This window comes from Balaenoptera borealis, assembly GCF_965194805.1.
Source record: "Balaenoptera borealis genome assembly, chromosome: X".
Lineage (NCBI taxonomy): Eukaryota > Metazoa > Chordata > Mammalia > Artiodactyla > Balaenopteridae > Balaenoptera > Balaenoptera borealis.
In genome coordinates, this window is record NC_138881.1 from 112,435,907 (window position 1) to 112,455,920 (window position 20,014).

General features: G+C 36.2%; 1 protein-coding gene across 7 annotated transcripts in view; it reads left to right on the forward strand.

Moving 5' to 3' along the window:
* The first annotated feature begins 429 nt into the window (after positions 1-429).
* The window catches only part of PHF6 (PHD finger protein 6), a 54,395-nt gene continuing 34,810 nt past the window's right edge, over positions 430-20,014 (forward strand). For 4 of the 7 annotated variants that reach the window (XM_082377945.1, XM_082377946.1, XM_082377947.1 and 1 more), the window contains exons 1-5: positions 436-624; positions 4,573-4,756; positions 4,993-5,094; positions 18,281-18,414; positions 18,689-18,732. In XM_082377945.1, the coding sequence (XP_082234071.1) occupies positions 4,619-4,756; positions 4,993-5,094; positions 18,281-18,414; positions 18,689-18,732 (418 nt within the window). In that variant the 5' untranslated portion in view covers positions 436-624; positions 4,573-4,618. Of the gene's footprint in view, positions 625-4,572; positions 4,757-4,992; positions 5,095-18,280; positions 18,415-18,688; positions 18,733-20,014 lie in introns of all 7 variants that reach the window. The other 3 variants (XM_082377951.1, XM_082377948.1, XM_082377950.1) reach the window with 3 other exon arrangements.

Below are 20,014 nucleotides of genomic sequence, written 5' to 3' on the forward strand. Positions count from 1 at the left end.
TCAGTCTTCCCTGGCAGTAAAACGAGAGAACGGGGGACCTCAAAGGGATGCCACGAGAGTACAATGAAATAATGGATATGAAAAGGCCTCGGTGAACAAGTGCAAGGGATAAGGCCTACCCACTTGAATCACTGTTGAAAACTGGTTACCCGGGGCCCCTGGCCAACGGTTTCTAGTCCCAACCCAGCCCCTTCTCCGCCCAACCCACAGCGATATCTTTGAATCTCTTTCTCTATCTCCTCGGATCCTGCCCCCAAACACTTGGCGGAGCGGCGGACCGGAGAATAGAAGGTACGCGCGCGAGCAGGAGGCGGAGCCTGCCGCCCCGATCCGTACCGGGGGTGGCTTCTGCACATGCGTCGTGGCTCTGCGGCTTCAGCTGCCTCCTCGCTGCAGCCAATCAGGACCCGCGGCGCGCTCGAGACGTATTAACGCTATGTGAGTCGTTGCGTGCGAGGGGGGCGACGTAAGGGCGCTCAGCGAGCCCGTCTCTTCTCGAATGAAAGGAAACAACCTCCGGCGACAGAACCCCGCTCCCAGGCGCTGCCGGAGAACCAAGACCGAGTTCGTTCTCTTTCCCCTCATTGGCGCTTCTCCCCTGCCGTTCGCCTCTGGGCCCCGCCGGTGAGTCCCCACGGTACCCTGGGGCCCCCCATTCTCTGCCCGGCGGGAGAAGACAAGGAGGATGGCGGTGGCCAGGCCGCCGCCCCTGCCCGTTGTTAAGGGGGACTCTTGGTGGTCTCGCTTTATTGTCAGGGACCCCAGAAGCGCCGCTCATTGAAGGCGCTTGGCAGAGAGGCTGCTGAGAAAAGTGCTTCGGAGGAGCCAAGGGAGAGGTTAGGCTTAAGCCTAGACTTCGGGGGAGGGGGCGCAACATTTGAGGAGGACAAAATACCGGGAATTTTTAGTCTTTGCCATCGCTTAGGACATATTTGGGAAGGAGGGAGACTCCCAGTTTGGGAAGAGTGAGAGGAAGAATTGTTAGGATGGCAAGAAGGGTAGCCTTACGGAATGAGGAAAAACTCCGGGGTGGGGGGAATTAGGGGTGAAACTGAGATAGGAAACGAAGACTATTAGAGGGCGAACTCTTGGCGGGAGGAGGGTTAAAGAAAGTGGTAGGGTGATATTTTCCTGGATCCAGGAGGATTGGAAAAGGACAATTAGGGGACCCTGACTTTACGACCGAAAGGAACCTGCTAAAGTGTTTTATTGGAAGATAGTTTTGAGAGTTTATCTAGCGCTTGATTAGAGGGAGATCTTGGAGTCTAGTGTGTATTGAGGAATAAATAACGGAGAGGCTCCGGTACGTTATGTGTACCATCCCTTATTATATGGACGAGCAGCACGGCATTCTTTTGAAATTTCTTCGTTTCGATATTCTGCGTGGAAGTTGAAAAATCCTTTAATTTTGAAAAACCTTTTCTTTTTATCGGCTTACTACGTAATATCAGGTCTTATTCACACAGTTCAAATTCTTTCTCTACCCTTGGGTTTGAAACAACTGGAAAATTCCTTTAGTTTCCTTTTGAATAACCGCAAAAAGCAGTGCGAAGCATGTAATAATATCGTGCAACCAAATTCAGGTGCCCTTCCGGTTCATCTCTTATTCGTTTCTTTCTCTCCAGTGTAACTTTCCTGACAGAAATACTGCTTCTTGGATGATGTTTATATATTTTGATCTGTATATTTCAACTTCCTTGCGTGTGGAATTGTTTGATCTTCCGGAACTGCAGTTTTTGTTTTGTTTTGTTTTTCTGTGAAAATGGTCTTTCAGATATCAGACACTGAATGAGCTCTCGAGTTGGTTCTTGAATGCTCTCCTTGATGTTTCAGGTTATTTCCACCTTGGTGCTTTAAAGCATCTTGGAAAATCTGAAATGCACTGATTGCTTCAGCCTAACTAATCGGGTTTTTATATTTTTTCGGACATTTAAATTATGTTTCTCACGCTGTTATCTTTGCCTCTTTATTTCTGCTTTATAACATTATCCATAATGCTATGTTTCTTTGAAAGAAAAGGTTTCATTGTTGGGTGAAAGCATCAAAGTTTGATCTCTGCATGCCCTGAAAAACCTTTTAGACTAAAATTAAAATGCCATATACTGTATGGATCATTATGAACCCCTTAATATTGGTCCTTGGAATGCCCTTATTCTCCTCAAGTAGAGACCACAAATGTGACAGCATTAGACAAAAATCTGCATTTTTATGATAAAGACACTTTTACTAGGAGTCATTGTTTCCATGATGTTCTCCACTTCATGTTTTACAAGGAGGCTGTAAAAAAAAATTAGCAAGATATGCACAGATGCATTATTTGAATTTTAGTGGAAAAATCCATTTACTCATTGCACGTTAGGGAAAGTTTTTAATTGGTTTGGTGCACTTTTGTGTGCGTTTCTGTTCACTTTACAAATTATATTTAAACTGATTACAGAAAAAATACACTAGAGTATTTTTGAATGCAAAATAAAGTGTACCTTTTTTTCTCTTTTAGATTTTGGGGTCTTTGATACCTAGAAAAGTAGGTTCTCAAAATTAGGATGAGAAATTTACCTGTTTATAAATGGAAAGAGGCAGGATTCAATATGGGTAGAATTTTGGGGACACCATTTTCAGAATTAATTTTAAGAATAAAAAGTGATGTTCTAATCTAGGAATTTACTTTGTCTTAAGCTGTTTTTATAGCTTATGCTAAGGTTGTACAGAAATTACACATTAAGACGTCTGTATAGATTGGATTCATAATGTGCCATCCTTTCAGCTGGCCAAGGATGACCAGGAGAAATGCTGAATACATTACAGTGCTTTCAGAGTGCTTACTGTTCATTGCACAGTAGTAAAGAAAGCTAATTTAGAACTCAAGTAGCAAATTCTGGTGCTATTTATGAATTTTGATGTTTTGCATATTTAATTCTAAAGATGTTGGCAGCTACATTCTTGATAAAGCAACTGAACACATATTTGCCTGAGCAAATGCAAACACACTTCCCCTTTTGTTTCTTTTGTTTCTCTGTTATGTTCTTTTTTTTTTTTTTCTTTAATCCTAAAAGTATTTGCTGCCTGTTTTCAATCAGTTTCACGGTTTATAGCCAGTGCTATGAATACAGTACTGTTGTAAAGTATCCGATGCCATTTGGAAGAGTGAAGTATTTAAAATTGTAGATAGCATTAAGAGTTTGTTAAACCCATCGGTGCAGAGACTGTCAGGGCCTTTGAAGTTTCATTAAAGAGAAAAACCTAGAAATAAATTGATGAGAAGACCTGTTTCTTTGTGACTTCGTGTTCAGTTTTAAGTATTTGCATTGTTATATTGTAAAGCACTGAATGGTTTGCATCTACCACCTTGCTGGCTTCCAACTGCTCCTGTTCTTGTTGGTGAACAAGTGCTTCTCAGAAAGAAACGATGTAGTGTTAGTGAGTCCATTTTTTCAACATATTTTGAAAATGTTCAAATATATGGAGGAATGGAAAGAATTTAGTAAATTTTAAGACAAAAATTTGAGATTTTATTGACTGTAATGTGTGTTGTGGTAACCTGGGTCCTGAACTGCTTAGTTATGTTGATTTGGGAAACCTACACAATTCAAATAACTGATTTTACATTTGTTTATAGTCTTCTGAAGAATCCATGTTGAGATTGATGATCTAAATCAGAAACCTTCCATGTTAGAGCTTTTCTTCCCTTTTTTTGTTTGACTATACTACCTATAATTATAATTTGACTAAATTTAGGCTCATTCAGAAAAGTTTCCCTTTCTTTATACAGTATTACTAATTAAAGTATGAAAGTTACTACATTTAGAACACGACTGTCAGTTTGTAACTTTAATTTAATAAGCAGACTTTTGGAGTAAATCTCAGAGTCAGATAATACAGTTGTTTTTATAAATGATTGGTTCCTAAAGTCTGCGTTTTTGAATAGACTGGTGTAAGGCTTAATGTTTTCCTTACTTGCAAAAGGAATACAATAGCAAAAACTAATAAAGATGTATACATGATTTTTTTTTTAACTTGAAAATAATTCAACTTTTAAAAATAAGTGTTCCAAAGTCATGGTTATGTAAATTCATTTCTCATTTGTTGGATTATCAATATGTGAACTTTAAGGAGTTGTGCAGTTATAGAATTCTGTTCACCCTGGATATTGTGTAGTTCTCTTATTAGTTTTTGCTCTGCTTTTAGATGTATAATTCTTTGTCTCCTTGAAGGGGCACCTAGGTAGCTATACATGAAAAATGTTTTTCATTAATTATGTCAGCAGATGACTATTTTAATATCATACACTGTTCGTGTTTTATTTATCCATGCAGAAATAGTTCTAATTATTTCACATGTCCCTTAATTTGAGAGCAGTTTGATTTTTCTCAGTACTTCATTAACTTATCTTTATGCATACGCTGTACATTTTTTAAAATTACAGAGGTTTGAATATTAATTTGTCTATACTAAATAGCTATTTTTAAATGCATATATTAAGACCTAGGTCAAATATTAAGCAATTTATATTACGGTGTAAACTGATTTTTAAAACAAAATTAACCATTTTGTTGCCCTTCTTATTCTCTGTAGCATTTCTTGAGACATAAAGTGGCATTCTAAAGGCAATTTAAAAATCATGTCAAGCTCAGTTGAACAGAAAAAAGGGCCTACAAGACAGCGCAAATGTGGCTTTTGTAAGTCAAATAGAGACAAGGAATGTGGACAGTTACTAATATCTGAAAACCAGAAGGTGGCAGCACACCATAAGTGCATGGTAAGTATGCCCGCAGCAACCAAGAGACCTGAAACCATGAGAATCTTAATAATGAATATTCCTGATTACTGAACAAAACAAAACAACAAAACCAGTTAAACTTCTAAGAAGTGGTTTCTCACTAATGCTATGCCATTTTTACTTGAATATTTCCTTTTAAATTTAACATCTTATTCACTGTTTCACTGTAATTTCTTTATATATGAACCTTAATTTTTTTTAAATGTAATTTATAGCTCTTTTCATCTGCTTTGGTATCATCACACTCTGATAACGAAAGTCTTGGTGGATTTTCTATTGAAGATGTCCAAAAGGAAATTAAAAGAGGCACGAAGCTGGTAAGTTGGTATTTCTGCCTCTTGAGAATAAAACTTACTTTAAGCTCATTAAGGAGAAAATTGCTTATTTTAGAGTGTATCGTGTTATTAACTGAGTGTAATTTTTTAAAATTGCAGTCTTATTTTTTTTTCCCCCAAATCGGCAAATTGCAAGGCTAGGTTTAACTTATTTGCCAATCAACAAAAAAGGAGTGAATCAATATGTATATTATACATTTTTTTTCTTTTCAAAAAGAATTAAAATCTTCTTGGAGGCCATGTTGACTTACAAAACAAGCAGTTTGCTTAATTTGAATGTTTCATGTGTTAAAGTCTTCATTCACATATATTTTGATAATTAAAATTCTGAAATGTTTTCATTTTCCATTAATAAAGTAATTGTGATCATTACAAATGAAGATGACAGAACCCTTTCAACAGAAAAATGTTAGTAGTTGCTGCACAACGTATTTTACCGTGGTTCAGCTATACAACACAGCATTTCTGACTTTGGATAACTTTTGTTGAATCTTACAGTTTTTCTGAAGCTGTGCTAAGCGTAATGTTCCTGCAGTTGTCTTCACTACCAAGTAACCAGTTTGGCAAGATACTGTATTGCTCTGTTGGAGAGGTAGTGTCGTCTCTGTTGCTATTTAATACATTATGGTTTACATTGAGACAGTGTCTTCTCATTTGGTTATTTTTCTCCTCTGAGCTCTTTATTGAAATTACATCTGTAAATGTACCTTCAGTAGCTCCACTATCAAGTGTTTCATTATTTTAAAGATGGGTTTGGCAGAACATATATCTATGTTCTTAGGCACTAAGTAATCTCATATTTCCTAAAGAATCTAATGGGAACGGGGGGGCTATCATTTTGATGTCAGGAATAATCTATTTTGAAAAGTAGTCAGTTTTCTAGTATTAGTGAAAAAAAAAGGAAAAGCAATATGAAGAAGTTCAAAGATAACATTTGAGATTTGTTTTAAGGATAAATAGTCTCAAACCCTAGAATCAGTATTGGCGCAAATGGGAATTCAGAGGTCAGACAGTTTTTGTTGTAGTGAGACCTTAACTGTGAAAATGTTTATCTTCCCCACCCCCAAAACTATAGATAGCAATAGAATGCTGCATTTTTTTAAAAATGCGTTTTTTTTTTTATTTGGTGGTTTTAGATTTCTTCATGTTACTGTGGCTTGCTGAGTTTTGAGAACCAGAGCAGTTATGTTTTTATTTCCTAGTCCTTAAAAACAACTTTGGGTACAAAGAAAGAATACTATTTACTTGAAGCTAGTTGTACTGTAACCCTTATCACCCCATTATTTATTCCTTGGCATTATGAATATTCCTGGAAAATGCATCTACATCCTGACTTGTTAGCATTTTTGTTATTTGACATGGCTGCTCTAGTCAGAACAGGAGCAGTTTTGGTCCCTGACGTTACTGTGTTATTAACAAATGCAGTGCCTAGTTTTACATGAAGCGGCAGCATACATCTGGCAGTATTGCTAAATTCAATGGAGATTTAATTTATTTGTACCTGTTTGTGCAGAAAGCATCAGAACTTTGTACAGATTTCACTATTATAAATTGTTTTGATTAATTTTTAATGGTATGGTGTAGGGAGTTAATTTTTTTGCCCAAGTGTAGTGAGTTATAAATAACTAAGCTTGTTCCTTGATCTAGGGAGTAGAACAGTATTGGAGGTTAAGACCACAAGCTTTAGTAACTAACTAGCTGGGTGACCCTGGGCAAGTTGATTTACTTCTCTACACCATGTTTTCTTCACCTGACAAAAGGAGATAATGGTAGTACTTGCCTTCCAGGGATATTGTGAGAATCAAAAGAGAGACTATACAGGATTTAGCATGGTACCTGGTACATGGTTACGACTTGATAAATGGTAGCCCCTGTTGTAGTTATTGTTCGTAAGTAATGATAAGATCTGCTAATATTGTTGTAGGCTAATGAAAAGGATGCTGGGCTGGGAATTCATGAGGCCTGTTTTTTTAATAACTGCCACTGACACATTATATAACTTAGAACAAGTCACCAACAGTAAACGGATAATGCTGTATCACTGCTTACTAAACAGTGATGTTGCATAACTAAAGAGTGCTATAAGAGATATAAAGAGTTACCTTAAGAAAGGTGTGGGTTTTTTCTTTTTTCTTTTCTTTTTTGGCCGTGCCACACGACTTGTGGGATCTTAGTTCCCCGACCAGGGATTGAACCTGCGCCCTTGGCAGTGAAAGCGTGGAGTTTTAGCCAGCGGACCGCCAGGGAGTTCCCTTAGGAAAGGTGTTTTGTAGCCATTTTGAGGCTGTGGGCATCCAGCATTGAGGAATAGTGGCAGAAGGAGAGAACTTTTGAGCCAGGTATATAATTTTGCTCCCTTTCCCTCTCTTAAAATGTCAGAATTTAAATAATTTATATATTATATATATTATATATTATATATATATATAAAATATATATATTTTAACCTTTAGTTTTGTCCCTTCCATTACATCATCTTTACGTGAAGTACTATCAAGTAACCAAAATTCCAGATTTTGGTTTTCTTATTTTCTTTTCCCTGTGTAGATTTGTCTAAGCAATAAAAGGGCCATAAATCAAATAGAAAGCGAGAAAAAAAGTGAAGAGTTTCCTGTAAGTAGGTAAGCTACATGTAAACTAGATAATCAGTTTCCCTAATTGACTTTTTAAGGCATTTTATCCTGTGAGTCTGCCCTGGCTGCTGTTCATCTAGATTTTAGGTGAAAAGTGGGTCATGAATTCCCGTTGAAAATAATGAAAAACAGGAGTGCTGGTCCATGGGTGCTTTTAAGACAGGTTCCAGTCTGTATCTCGTGCTGGCTCCAGAGGTTCTCACTTGCCCCAAAGAAAAGTATAAAGAGAAGAGTCTGGGGTTTGAGGTGAAAGTATATAGGCGGCCAGATGGGTCAGAGTCTTGAGAGGATGGGAAGTCACAGTAGAGCAGGAGGTACGGGTGGCAAGTGTGTTCCTGCTGCCATAGGCCATTTTCCAAGATCTTCATGTCAGCCACAAGGATCGGGGAGGAAAGCCATTCTGCACGACCATATTCATCTCTTTTACCTCACCTTTAAGCACCAAGATGGACCAGGAGACATTTGCCAGCCTACTAAGGTTTTTATAATTTGAGACTCTGTTTTTGCAATTGAGACAGATTTTTTTTTCCAGAATGGTTTCTAGTTCCTCTTGAATCCATATGTGGAGACACCACATCTGTACCATCTACTCTTATTCTCCAGCCATCTAGCCAAGAAATGCAAATTTCCAAGTAAGATTATGAGTTGTCGTTGCTGTTTTCATTTTGTTTTAGGAGACAGTTGAGTATATTTGAAGAACATACTCTTGCTGGATGAAGCTAGGTGGTGAGATCATTAAGAGTATCTACATCGGGGGAATTCCCTGGCAGTCCAGTGGTTAGGACTCGGCACTTTCACTGCTGGGGCCGGGGTTCGATCCCTGGTCAGGGAACTAAGATCCCACCAAAAAAAAAGGAAAAGAAAAGAAAAAGAGTATCCACATCAGATAGTTACTGTTCAAATTGGTACCTGTGTCACATATATCACAGACTCTAGGAACAGAAGGAGTTGAGAGGCCATTTAGTTCACTTTCCTTCCCCTTAGGCAAGATTACCTAAAAGCCATGTAACATAGATTTTTTTGTCTATCTTATTTTAAATATATCAAGAAATTGTGATTCTACCCAAGCAACCTGAAACAGGACCAGTATTATATGACACTCTTCACAGTTGCGAAATTCATCCTTCTGTATAACTCAAGTATCTCACTTAAGTTAGTCATTTATTCTAGGTCTGCCTCTTTCCATTAAAGGAAATATTTGGTTTTTCCTATATTAAAAATGAAAAGTCCTTCATATACTTGATGACTATCCTCAGGTCATTCCTAAACTTTCCCTTTTTCAAACTAAATTTTACTCACATGTCTTAAGAAATCCTTGGAACATTTTTCCTGCTTTTTTCAGTAGCAGAAATAGCTAACATTTATTGAACACTTAATATGTGCTAGGAACTGGGCTAAGTACTTTAAATACATGAACCTTTTTAATCCTTACAGTCATATTGTGAGATAGGAAGGTATTCATTCTCACTTTACAGATTAGGAAACTGAGGCTCAGAGAAGTAACCTGACTATGGTCATATAGCTAGTAAGTGGCAGAGCTGGAATTTGAATCCAGGGCCAGTTAACTCCAAAGCCAGAACTCTTAATCTCTAGGTTATACTAGACTGCCTTTTAAGCTACCTAACCAAAAATCACATTTTAAAAAATGTAATGATTAGAGCTTAGAAGTTTTCTAATAAAGATGGAAGTAGTACTGAATTTAGGACATAATCAGACTCCTATTAATATATTCTGTTATAGCATTGTTTTTAGGACAAAAATCCTACATACATACTATGTAAGAATATTCCAAGTCTCTGTTACCCTCAAGATACTTTTTGTAGCCTCTGAAAATAAAAAAGACAAATTTTACATAGTGTTTAGTTTATTTACTCAGTACCAGTAGAGTGCTTGGCACCCCAGAGAAACAGGGTGTCTGATTTTGAGAGTTCATGATCTAGATATTGGGCATGCCATGAATCTGCATATATGGCAATTTATAGATACACCTTTTTATTCTGTGCAGGAGGGGTCTTGCCAATTTAGGTGGTTAAGACTACTTCCTAGAGATGGTAAGTTTAAAAAAAAAATGGATGAGTCCATGAAATAGGTTAACTATAACTGAATGGGTCATTGAGACTGGCAGTAATGGATTAGAATTGAGAAAGGTGGGATGATTACAGGGTCTTCAAACATTAGACAGGAATTTCAACTTAGGAGGGGCAAAGCAGGATTTTTCAGGAGACAGGTGATACATAGTAGTCATTGTGAAGAATAAAGTGTAATAATGGCAGCATATTTGTCTGCTGTACATAGATGTCCTGCAGGCATCTTAAACTCAACCAGTATTCATCATCTCCCTACCCTGAAACCCGATTCTCTTTCTGAATCATTTACCTTCAGTTCTTCCTTCTTCCACAGCAGTCACATCGATTCTATTTCTGGGATGTCTCAGCCCTCTTGCCTTTCTTATTGCGACCCTGTATCCAGTCTTCCTCTTCCCATCCTTCCAACATACTGCTGGTATTTACTTGATCTCTACTTTTATAACCTAATATCACTCACTTCCTGACTCTAAACCTTTACTGATTCCTTACTGCCTACAAAATAATATCTGCCCTTCAGAAGTCATACCTTAACCCACGTTTTCCATTCCTTATGTCATCCCCTCTCCTCTCGGTTTCCCAAGTATCCTCTGCTTGTCCCCACATCTGTGCATGTACAGATGTTATTCATCTCCTAGATGCCTCTCAGAACTTCTGTCTGTTTTTGAGTCCAACTCAACCTTCACCTCTGTCATAGAGTTTAACACTATGCATTGTACTTGTTACACGTGCGCAAGCCATTCTTCTCCACTGTGTTGTGAACTCTGGGAGAGCAGAGACTGTATTTTCTTTGCCCAGCATAGGATTAAGTGGGGGAAATGCATGGAAAACACTTAGCACGGTGCTTGACGTCTCATTTGTGCTCAGTTATACTCTAGTAAGTGGGCACTCATTAACTGTTGGCTGAATTTGAAGGAGGGAAGGGCTTCAATTGGATAATAGTGTGAAGCTTAAGTAATGGGCTAGGTGTAAATTGACTACGGAAGTAATAGTGTAAGCATAAAATTCCTGTGTTTTGGTTAATCAGTGTTTCAGTGTTGTTTGCAGCTCTAGCGGTTTGAAGAGGAAGGAGAGAAATCTAGAGGGAAAAATCAGGTTGGTTATTTGTTCAGGATGGTGGAGAGCTGTGTATGCCTCAAACAAGGGTGTTTTCATGTTTCTTCAACCTTCACTCTACCAGTAGGGTGTTAAATTTTTATTGTTTTCCTCAGGCATTGTATTCATCAAGGCCTCCATCTAGAGTCTAGAAATCATCTGTCCATTTATCAGACACTTAATTGGGTGCCTACTTTGTACCAAGCACAATGCTAGACACTTTGTATGCAATCATGAATAAATGTACTTTAGCCTTAGAAGTATGTAAAGAATGCCACAGGGGAGCTGGGAGAGAGGACCATAATTAATTTTACCTGAGAAGTCAAAAGACTTCATAGAAAGTGACATTTGAAGTGTGTTCCACTGGGAAAATGATGCTGTAGAACTCAAAGGGGGAAGAGTTTCAAGGAGGAGGAAGTACTTTTGACAAGTATTAAATGAATATTAAATGCCAGTGCTATTTAAAGTAGAGTGTGTGTGGCTTATTTGGCATTCAGTAAGGGTAAAATGGAGCACCCAAAGTGTATAGAATGCAACCATTGCTTACTACATACAAAGATGCAGAAGATGCCAGGTAATTAATGGTGCTACCAAATCCTTAGAGCAGTGGTACTTAACCAACTATTAAATCAGAAAGGGGTGTGGCTGGGTTGCAGATAGGTATTTTTTGAAAAAGATTCCCAAGTGAGTTTTGATGAACACTCTCCGTTACGGACCATTGCCTTAGGACAGGGGTCGGCACGCTTTGTGTAAAGGATCAGATAATAAATATTTAAGGCTTTGCTAGCCATATTGTTTCAGTTGCGGTCACAGACAATACACAAAGAAGTGAACGTGTCTGTGTGCCAGTAAAACTTTATTTATGAAAACAGGGTGATGGGCCGAATTGGGCTTGCAGGATCCTTGCCTTACAGTATTTTGGGGGAAAAACAGGTAAATTTTTTCCTGAAGATTTGTTCACTGGCCTCATTGTCATCTGTGTAACTAAGTGTACATGCGTCATGAATGTATTCGTATAAATGTGAATGTTTTTGAAAGCTCAGATTATGGCATGCAGATTAATTTAAATGTGCGCAGATATTTTACCTGTCATTTATATAAAATGAACTTTGTTTTACTTTGGAGGTGATTAAGGAGAATGAATGTGAGGCCAAAGAGAAACTTCAGATCTAATGATGGAGAAAATCAGGTCTTTGACTATTACTGAATAAATTAATTTTTTAAAAATTCACAAATTTTTTTCCTTTGCCTTCATTGAATATTGATACTTCTTTGTAATTGAGAATACTGTAAATTTATGTCATTATATAATCACTTCTCACTTATTTGTGCTAATGGAAGAGAACCCAAACCAGTAGTATAAAATAATCTATGTCTGGTTTTGGGGGGATGTCTTGGTACTTATTTGAACATGGATTGTAGTTGGTGTTCTTCACAGATTAAGTAAAGTAAGCAGCGTGGCACTTGAGGGTACCCTCAGCCTGAAAGACCTACATCTTAGAAGAGCTTAAACATAAAGATCTGAGCTCAGAAAAACTCTGAATCTTTCAGATGAATAAAACAAACTTCAAAAGCTTCCATAAGATAATCTTATATTCCTCATAATGATGATTCATAAAGTTGGATGGAGTTGGAGTATGTGATATTGAGAGCTAGGTCAGGAGACTAGGTTAAGTCAGAGCTTGATAGGCTTACTTGCCCTCTGATTTCCAAAAGACTTCTGAAATTATTTATTCGGTAACTGCTTAGATTTATCTGTTACTTTAGTAAAAAACAAGTGCTTTTCAGTAGCCCTGTTTTTTAGAAGCACTTGGAATTTAAGGTCCTAATCTATCAAGTCACTTTTCAGTGACTTTGACAGCTTTCAGATTTCATTTTTGCTTTCTAGCTTTCTACTTAGACCTAATTATTTTATTATATAACCCTTATTAAGAATATTTTATTAAGTTTGTGTTTTTTTTGAGACCTTCTTCAAAATGCTGTATATATATATATATATTTTAATTGTAGCTATAGGATAAACCAGAAACAGTTATGAGTTCATGTTCCACCTTTCCGGGCAGTGGTAATTTTTTTTTAGGAGTTTTTAACAAATCAAGTGGACAGCATCTGCTAACCAGATAATTCAGAGATTACTCTGTTTTCTGACTGTGTTGGATATGTGAGGTATTACTCTATATAAAGTAATGAACCTGGAGTTAGGAGCATTTTTTAGGCAGCTCTGAAAACTTGCCGCAACCGCACTGTCCTCCGTTCTAGTTTTAACTGGAGGTAGTGTTTTCTGTTATTAAAAATAACACAGAATAACAAACACCAGTGTAAGGTGAACTACTCTCACTTTATTTTTGTCTCGTTTCTCCTGTGAAAATATGCTAGGTACCCTATTCCCAACTCCAAGTGCTTTTTTTAAAAAGATGTTTTTGACGTGGACCAATTTTAAAGTCTTTATTGAATTTGCTACAATATTGCTTCTGTTTTATGTTTTGGTTTTTTGGCCCCAAGGCATGTGGGATCTTAGCTCCCCAACCAGGGATGGAATCCGCACCCCCTGCATTGGAAGGCGAAGTCTTAACCACTGGACCACCAGGGAAGTCCCTCTGATTTTTCTTTGTTTTGCTTTTGTTTTTTTTTCCTACAGACTTTTTTTTTTGGAAACCTCTTTCATTCTCTGTATATTTGTAGCAGTTTTCTTGCAGCAGGTATCTTGAGAGTAGTAAGTACTTGGCTGTGAGAATTTATATCTGTGCACTGGTGGTCAGTTACTGACATGCATAGTAGATATACAGCAGTTAAGCTGAGCAAGCTAAGACTGAGATCTTTTCCCCAAGAGCCTTCTCTTTCTGCCTGTCCTAGAAGTTGGCAATCTCATTTGTTTTGCCTTGTCTCTGTCTGTGGTCCTAGTTGAGTTTTCCCTGAGCTTCCCCCATAGCTACTAAGAAAGCAGTATTTTTCCTTTTATTACTTAAGACTTCTTCCTTTTGCAAAGTGAATTTCAGTCCTGGCCTATTTCAGTTGACTGAGGAGCAGGTATGCCCCAGCCTCTGTCTTCTGCGGGACTTTAGCTAAGTCATAGTCCTTTCAGTTCCGTTTGTCTCCTCTCATGCGTGACTTAGTTCCTCTTTCGTCTGTGGATCAGCTCCTTGAGACTCTGCCTGTGTGGCACAACTTAATCTTAACATAGTAAAGCTTCACAGACAGTAGAACCCTGGTTACCAGGGGCAGGAGGGGTGGGGGAAATGGGAGATGTTTGTCAAAAGGTACAAAGTTGCAGTTATGTAGGATAAATAAGTCTAGAGATCTCCTGTACAGCATGATGACCGTAGTTAATAATACCCTATGGTATCCTGGAAATTTGTTGAGAGTGGATTTCTGGTGCTTGTACCACATGCACTAAAAAAATGGTAATTATATGAAGAGATGGATATGTTAATTAGCTCAACTCTAGTAATCATTTCACTATGGATATGTATATTAAAACATGGTGTACATCCTAAATATATATAATTTTTATTAACATTTTTTAAAAAGATAGTATGATATGCAAACATCTATAAGAGTCTCTTTTTCTAATCTCCCCATTTTGGAAAAAGTAATTGATTATTGAAATTTATTAGGTCTACTAGGTAGCAAACTGAATAGAGGAATAAAAGTAAAAGAAAAATCATTAACAACAAAGAAATTTTCACCTCTATTTAAAGAACTTGAAATCAGGGTATAGGCAGGATAAGCTGAGAATTGACATTTATACCTGTATTGAAGACAGGAAGTTGGCCTTCAACGGAATATTTGATATGTGGGACGGACCTTTTTTCAGGGAGGAAGAAGTCCACCATTGTCCTTGAGAAATGTGTTCCTGTCAGATTAACTTTGATTTGCCCACATGGAGAGCAGCCTGTGACAGACTGGAGGGCAAGTAAATGTTTTGTGTGAAGAGGGATACAGGGTAACATCACTCAGGTCCAACCAACTGGTGCCTTGCTGTGTCGGGGGGGGGGGCCCGTTTTCCTATTATTCTACTTTTTTTTTCGATAGAAGTCCTCTTTGTTTTACTTTCCATAATATTTTGTTTTTTAAAGAAAAGCATACTAGCCACCTATCTAGTTTCTCAACTTCTTTAATTTTCTTTTTCTCTCTTCTTGATTCTCTCTGCTCATTCTGTGTCCCTTCAATTGGATTGTTCTCCTCAATTTCACCTTTCCAAATCAGACTTTTAAAATATTTTTAGATGTACTTTAAGATAATTACGTCAAGTCTGCAGGTATTAGAAACGTGAATGAGAAAAAAATATGCCATATGATATTAAAATCTTCAATAACAGAGTAACCTGAGTTGCTGTAGTTAACTGGTTATACTTTGGGCAGATTTGAATTTATAACCAGCCAAAACACATTTTGATATATTTTGGGCATTTGGTTTCCTTCTCATTCTCGATAATTGAGTACTACGTGGTAAGACACAGTGTTTGTCTTCCAAAAAACTCGTTCTAGAAGCACTTGATGGATAAAATTATACATTTATAAAGATAATTAGTCATACAAGGAAGTAAAATGGTAAGAGCCAAAATGAATACTCTATCTTAAGTCCCATAGACATTCAAGTAAAAAGAATTATTTCAGGTGTTGCAGTATAGTAGTGATATCTTGAACATAGTAGTGTTCGCATTCTGTATTCATAGGTACACAAGCAGATATACATTTTATATTTAGTTTTATTATGGACACTTTTTTGGTATTTTCTTAGTACTTTGCCAGAATTTCATATACAAGCAGAAATACCTGCTTGTATATGAATGCTGCATAAAATAGATCCTGTGAATTCTAATTAAGAAAAATTCCTACTCCTAGCCTTGAGAAGAATCTTCCACTCTCTGAAAACATTTTTATTGGGATATCGTCCTCTTTCTTTTCTTCCTTGAGATAAACTGACAAAATAAATGTGAGAATAAACTTTTTCTCACTTAAAAATGTTTTATTTGTCCTGAGTTGCTGTAGTTAACTGGTTATACTTTGGGCAGATTTGAATTTATAACCAGCCAAAACACATTTTGATATATTTTGGGCATTTGGTTTCCTTCTTATTCTCAGTAAACTGAGAGATGGGTATTGAAATCATTTGCTAGAGTATTTCCAATGGTTTTAAAATAATTTTTTGTAATTTCCCCATTGTCGAAAAATCAGAAAATATAGGAAATGATGAAGAAGAAAACCAATCACACAGAGATAGTCACTCAGCATTTTGCTATGTTTACTTTCACCTATTTTCAAAGAATATATGTTGTAAACATAATTAGCATACCTAACTTTGTATCCTGCTTTATTTTTTTACTTAATGTTATACATAAACCTTTTCCCATGCCATTAAAATGTTTTTGAAAAGAGTAAAGAACATTCCTACATATGGTTGTACTGTAATTTATTTAAACATTTTTCAGTGGTTTTCCACAGGTGGTTTTACATTTTGGGCTATTCCAACTCTGCAGTGAACATGATTGCATATAAATCGTTTAAGTATGATTTATTTTGTAGACTAGATTAATTCAAGGAAAATTACTGGATCAGAGAGTATAGACTTTTAATAAGTTCTAAGATAAATAAGGCAAGTTGCTGTCCAGAGAGTATACCAATTTCCAGCAGCATCTGAGAGTGCCCATCTCACTGTGTTTGCCAGTGCTGAGCCTCTACAGGATTTTTAACAGTACCTCTCCTTTTATTTTTGCTTGCTCATTGAACTCAATAATTGTTTTCAGAATGTACCTATGCAAACACATTTTTGATGTAATTTCGAAATGAGCTACTTGCAGTATACAGTTCTTAATGAAGTAGTGGTAATGTTAAATTTATTAAGTTAAAAACCAAGTGACAGTATGTACAGAATTACATAGAAAAATACTTTCACGTACGCATAGCAACACTGTAATGGTGTCTACACTTGGTGAGTATGAGTGATCTTTTAATTTTCGTTGTGCTCTTTCGTGTTTTCCACAGTTTCTATAAGTCTATGATTTTTTTGATTAGAAGTATAATTTACTAAAATAATAGAACCTAATAAATAAGTTGCAGTGCAAATGCTCCACCTCCTCAAGAATTTATAAGCCACCCAAAAGTATTTAACAACTTTCCCTGCTTGATAATTTGGCACGGTGTTTCTTTTTACAGTATTGCTTTGAAGTTTCTGTATTTATTTAAGGAAGTGGCGTATTTCTTTCGCATTAATAATGGGGACTGGCCATCATGTTTTCTGGGAAGTACCTGTATTGAGAATGTTTGTTTCTGACTTACATAGGAGTCTTTTTTAAACGATAGCTTGAATGAGAGGTTGAGTGTTTGACTTGCTTAGAGAAATGTAAGGCATTTTATTAGAATTTACATTAGCCTCTTGGTATACTAAAATTGCTTAGGGGGCAAGTAATCCAAAAATAAGGATGTTTTTTATGTTAAAATTAATCAAGAGGAATGAGAACAGTTCCAAATGAGGCATCTAGCAACCAAGAAACAAATGAACAGATTTTAAGATTTACCTTACTGTGTATTTATTTTTGCACGGCATTTATAGCTTAGGAGACAGCCTGATTAAAAGTCCACTCAGTACAGTATACTATGGTATGTTAATCAAAACCACTAACAGTCATTGTTATGTACTTTTCTTAAAGAATTTTTTTCTAAACTTAGACATGAGCTAGTTAAACAGTACGAATTATCCAGTAAAGTCAGAAGGTAAGGTATATTAAAATATGTTGAAAGGATCTGTTTTATCTATTTCCGTGAATTCATAATGTGAGAGGTAAGTAACAGATTAAATTAAAATAGATGAGCATGTTTTCACAATCAATTTGACATCACAGAATATTTTTAGGGCTCGGGGTATTTGAAAATCTACCTGATTCTTTTATCTTCTCTCCCTCCCTCACTTGAAATTGATTTTACCAGGTTCCCAAATAGTATGTGAGTTTTTTTCTACAAATTCTCATTGATAAGCGGAAATGTGAAGGAAATTTTTTTCTGGAATGAGCCATTTTCTCCAGTTACTCATTTCCAGGAAGATCTGGATCGTGAAAAGGTCTACAGCTTACATTCCTGATTTGCAACATTTCAGATTTTCTCTTAACCACAATGAACCAATAGATATTAATAATAGTCCATTAATTTTGTCATTGTTTAACATGGGAAAAAATACTCCCAGTAGAATTTGATTTGAATTATTTCTAGGTGAGAAAACAAGAAAGGTAGCATTATTAGTTACAGATCTTTTCAATAACCAATTTGTTTTCCTTGACAGAGATTTGATATGCCTCTAACCTGATTTCATAGCCATAGCAAAATCACACACTAATAATATTATTTTATTGTTTTCCTGTAGATGTGTTCTTTGTGCCATTGTCCTGGAGCTACAATTGGTTGTGATGTGAAAACATGTCACAGGACATACCACTACCACTGTGCATTGCATGATAAAGCTCAGATACGAGAGAAACCTTCACAAGGAATTTACATGTAATGATTTAACTTCTCTTTTAGGTTTTTTTAAACAGTCATACTTTCTTTAGGCCTTTGTAAAAATTTTTTCCCATTTCAAAGCATTTCATCATCATCGTAAAGGGTGTTTTTGGTAGGGAATTTAATGCTTAGAGAAATGGCATAGAAAGTTTAATGATAAGGTTTGTGGAATCCAGCTTGTGAATGGGGTGAAGTGTACTGCTCATTCTTAATTTGAAAAATGAATTTAGTTTGTTTACTTGGTAATTTTTAATTTCTTCATTTTTTGTAGGGTTTATTGCCGAAAACACAAGAAAACTGCACATAACTCTGAAGGTACGTTATTCAGCCACTTTTCAATTTCAAGAGGAAATTTGAGTAAAATATGAGTGAATTATATACTATATTAACTTTTACCACAAGGCGTATCTCAATATTGAATACATTTTGAAGAATTAAGAAAAGCATTCGGGTGCTTTCTTCAGTAGCACGTATACTAATATTGGAACGATACAGAGAAGATTAGCATGGCCCCTGTGCAAGGATGACACGCAAATTCGTGAAGCGTTCCATATTTTTCACAACACTGTAAATCATCTGTACTTCAATTAAAAAAAAAAAGAATGCTTAACCCAGTCCCTACAGAGATTCAAAGCCTTTTGAGAGCAGTTTTATTATATCTGTAAATTAATTCTCTTTTTATTCCTATTATTAAGATTTATAACTAAGATAGTTAAGTATAGAGAACACTTTCTGTTCGCTTTTAAGTTTAAGCACTATAAAAATTATTCAAGTTATGAATCAACCATAATGAGGGGGAAAAAAGAGAGAGAGAAGCATTCAGATAAACTAATGTACATAGTGAAAAAGATCTGAATTTTTAAGAAAACTTTTACCTCAAAATTCTTATGAAGAGTATGTTGAGAATGTATTTATCTTTAGGGAGAAATGATGCTAGTGGTTACGGATTTCTGTGTTCAGGTAAGTATATTAGTAGATTGTAAAGGTAATAATTAGAAACCTTGCTACTGTCAGATAAAGAAAACGTGAACTGGGGATACTAGTGCATTTTGTGATAAACAGGCTTTCTGTTAAATTTTTAATCACATTGTAGTACTTTTTTTTCTTAATACAGACATGTTCATAAGAGGTAATCAATTTTAAAATACAAAGTTTTAAAATTGTTTTATGGTTTATTTCCACTTAAATTTATACAAAACCAGGATAGTCATGTTTATGTATAGTTAGCCAAGCTGTAGGTGGTCTTTAAAAGGTACGGGAAAGTTCTCAAATTGAATTCTGACTTGTTTCAAACCTTTTCAAACAGATGGTTTTGATACTTTTACTAGCAATATAAAAAGGCTTAGATTTAATCTGAGATAGTTCTATCCTTCCATTTAGATTAGAGATCTTTAAAGTTTTTGTTAGCTTCTGAGAACGTGTTGCTTAGAATTAAGAATGGTTTGAGCCTGTTGTTTTAGGAAGTTGTTGCTTTTATAAAGACTTACCTAGTTATCAGTGTTAGCATATTAAAATTTGTGGCCCTTTTTGATCTCTTAGATCTTGGTTTTATAATACAAAATAGTATTGTTTCCCCTTCAGGACCAGATTAGTCTAA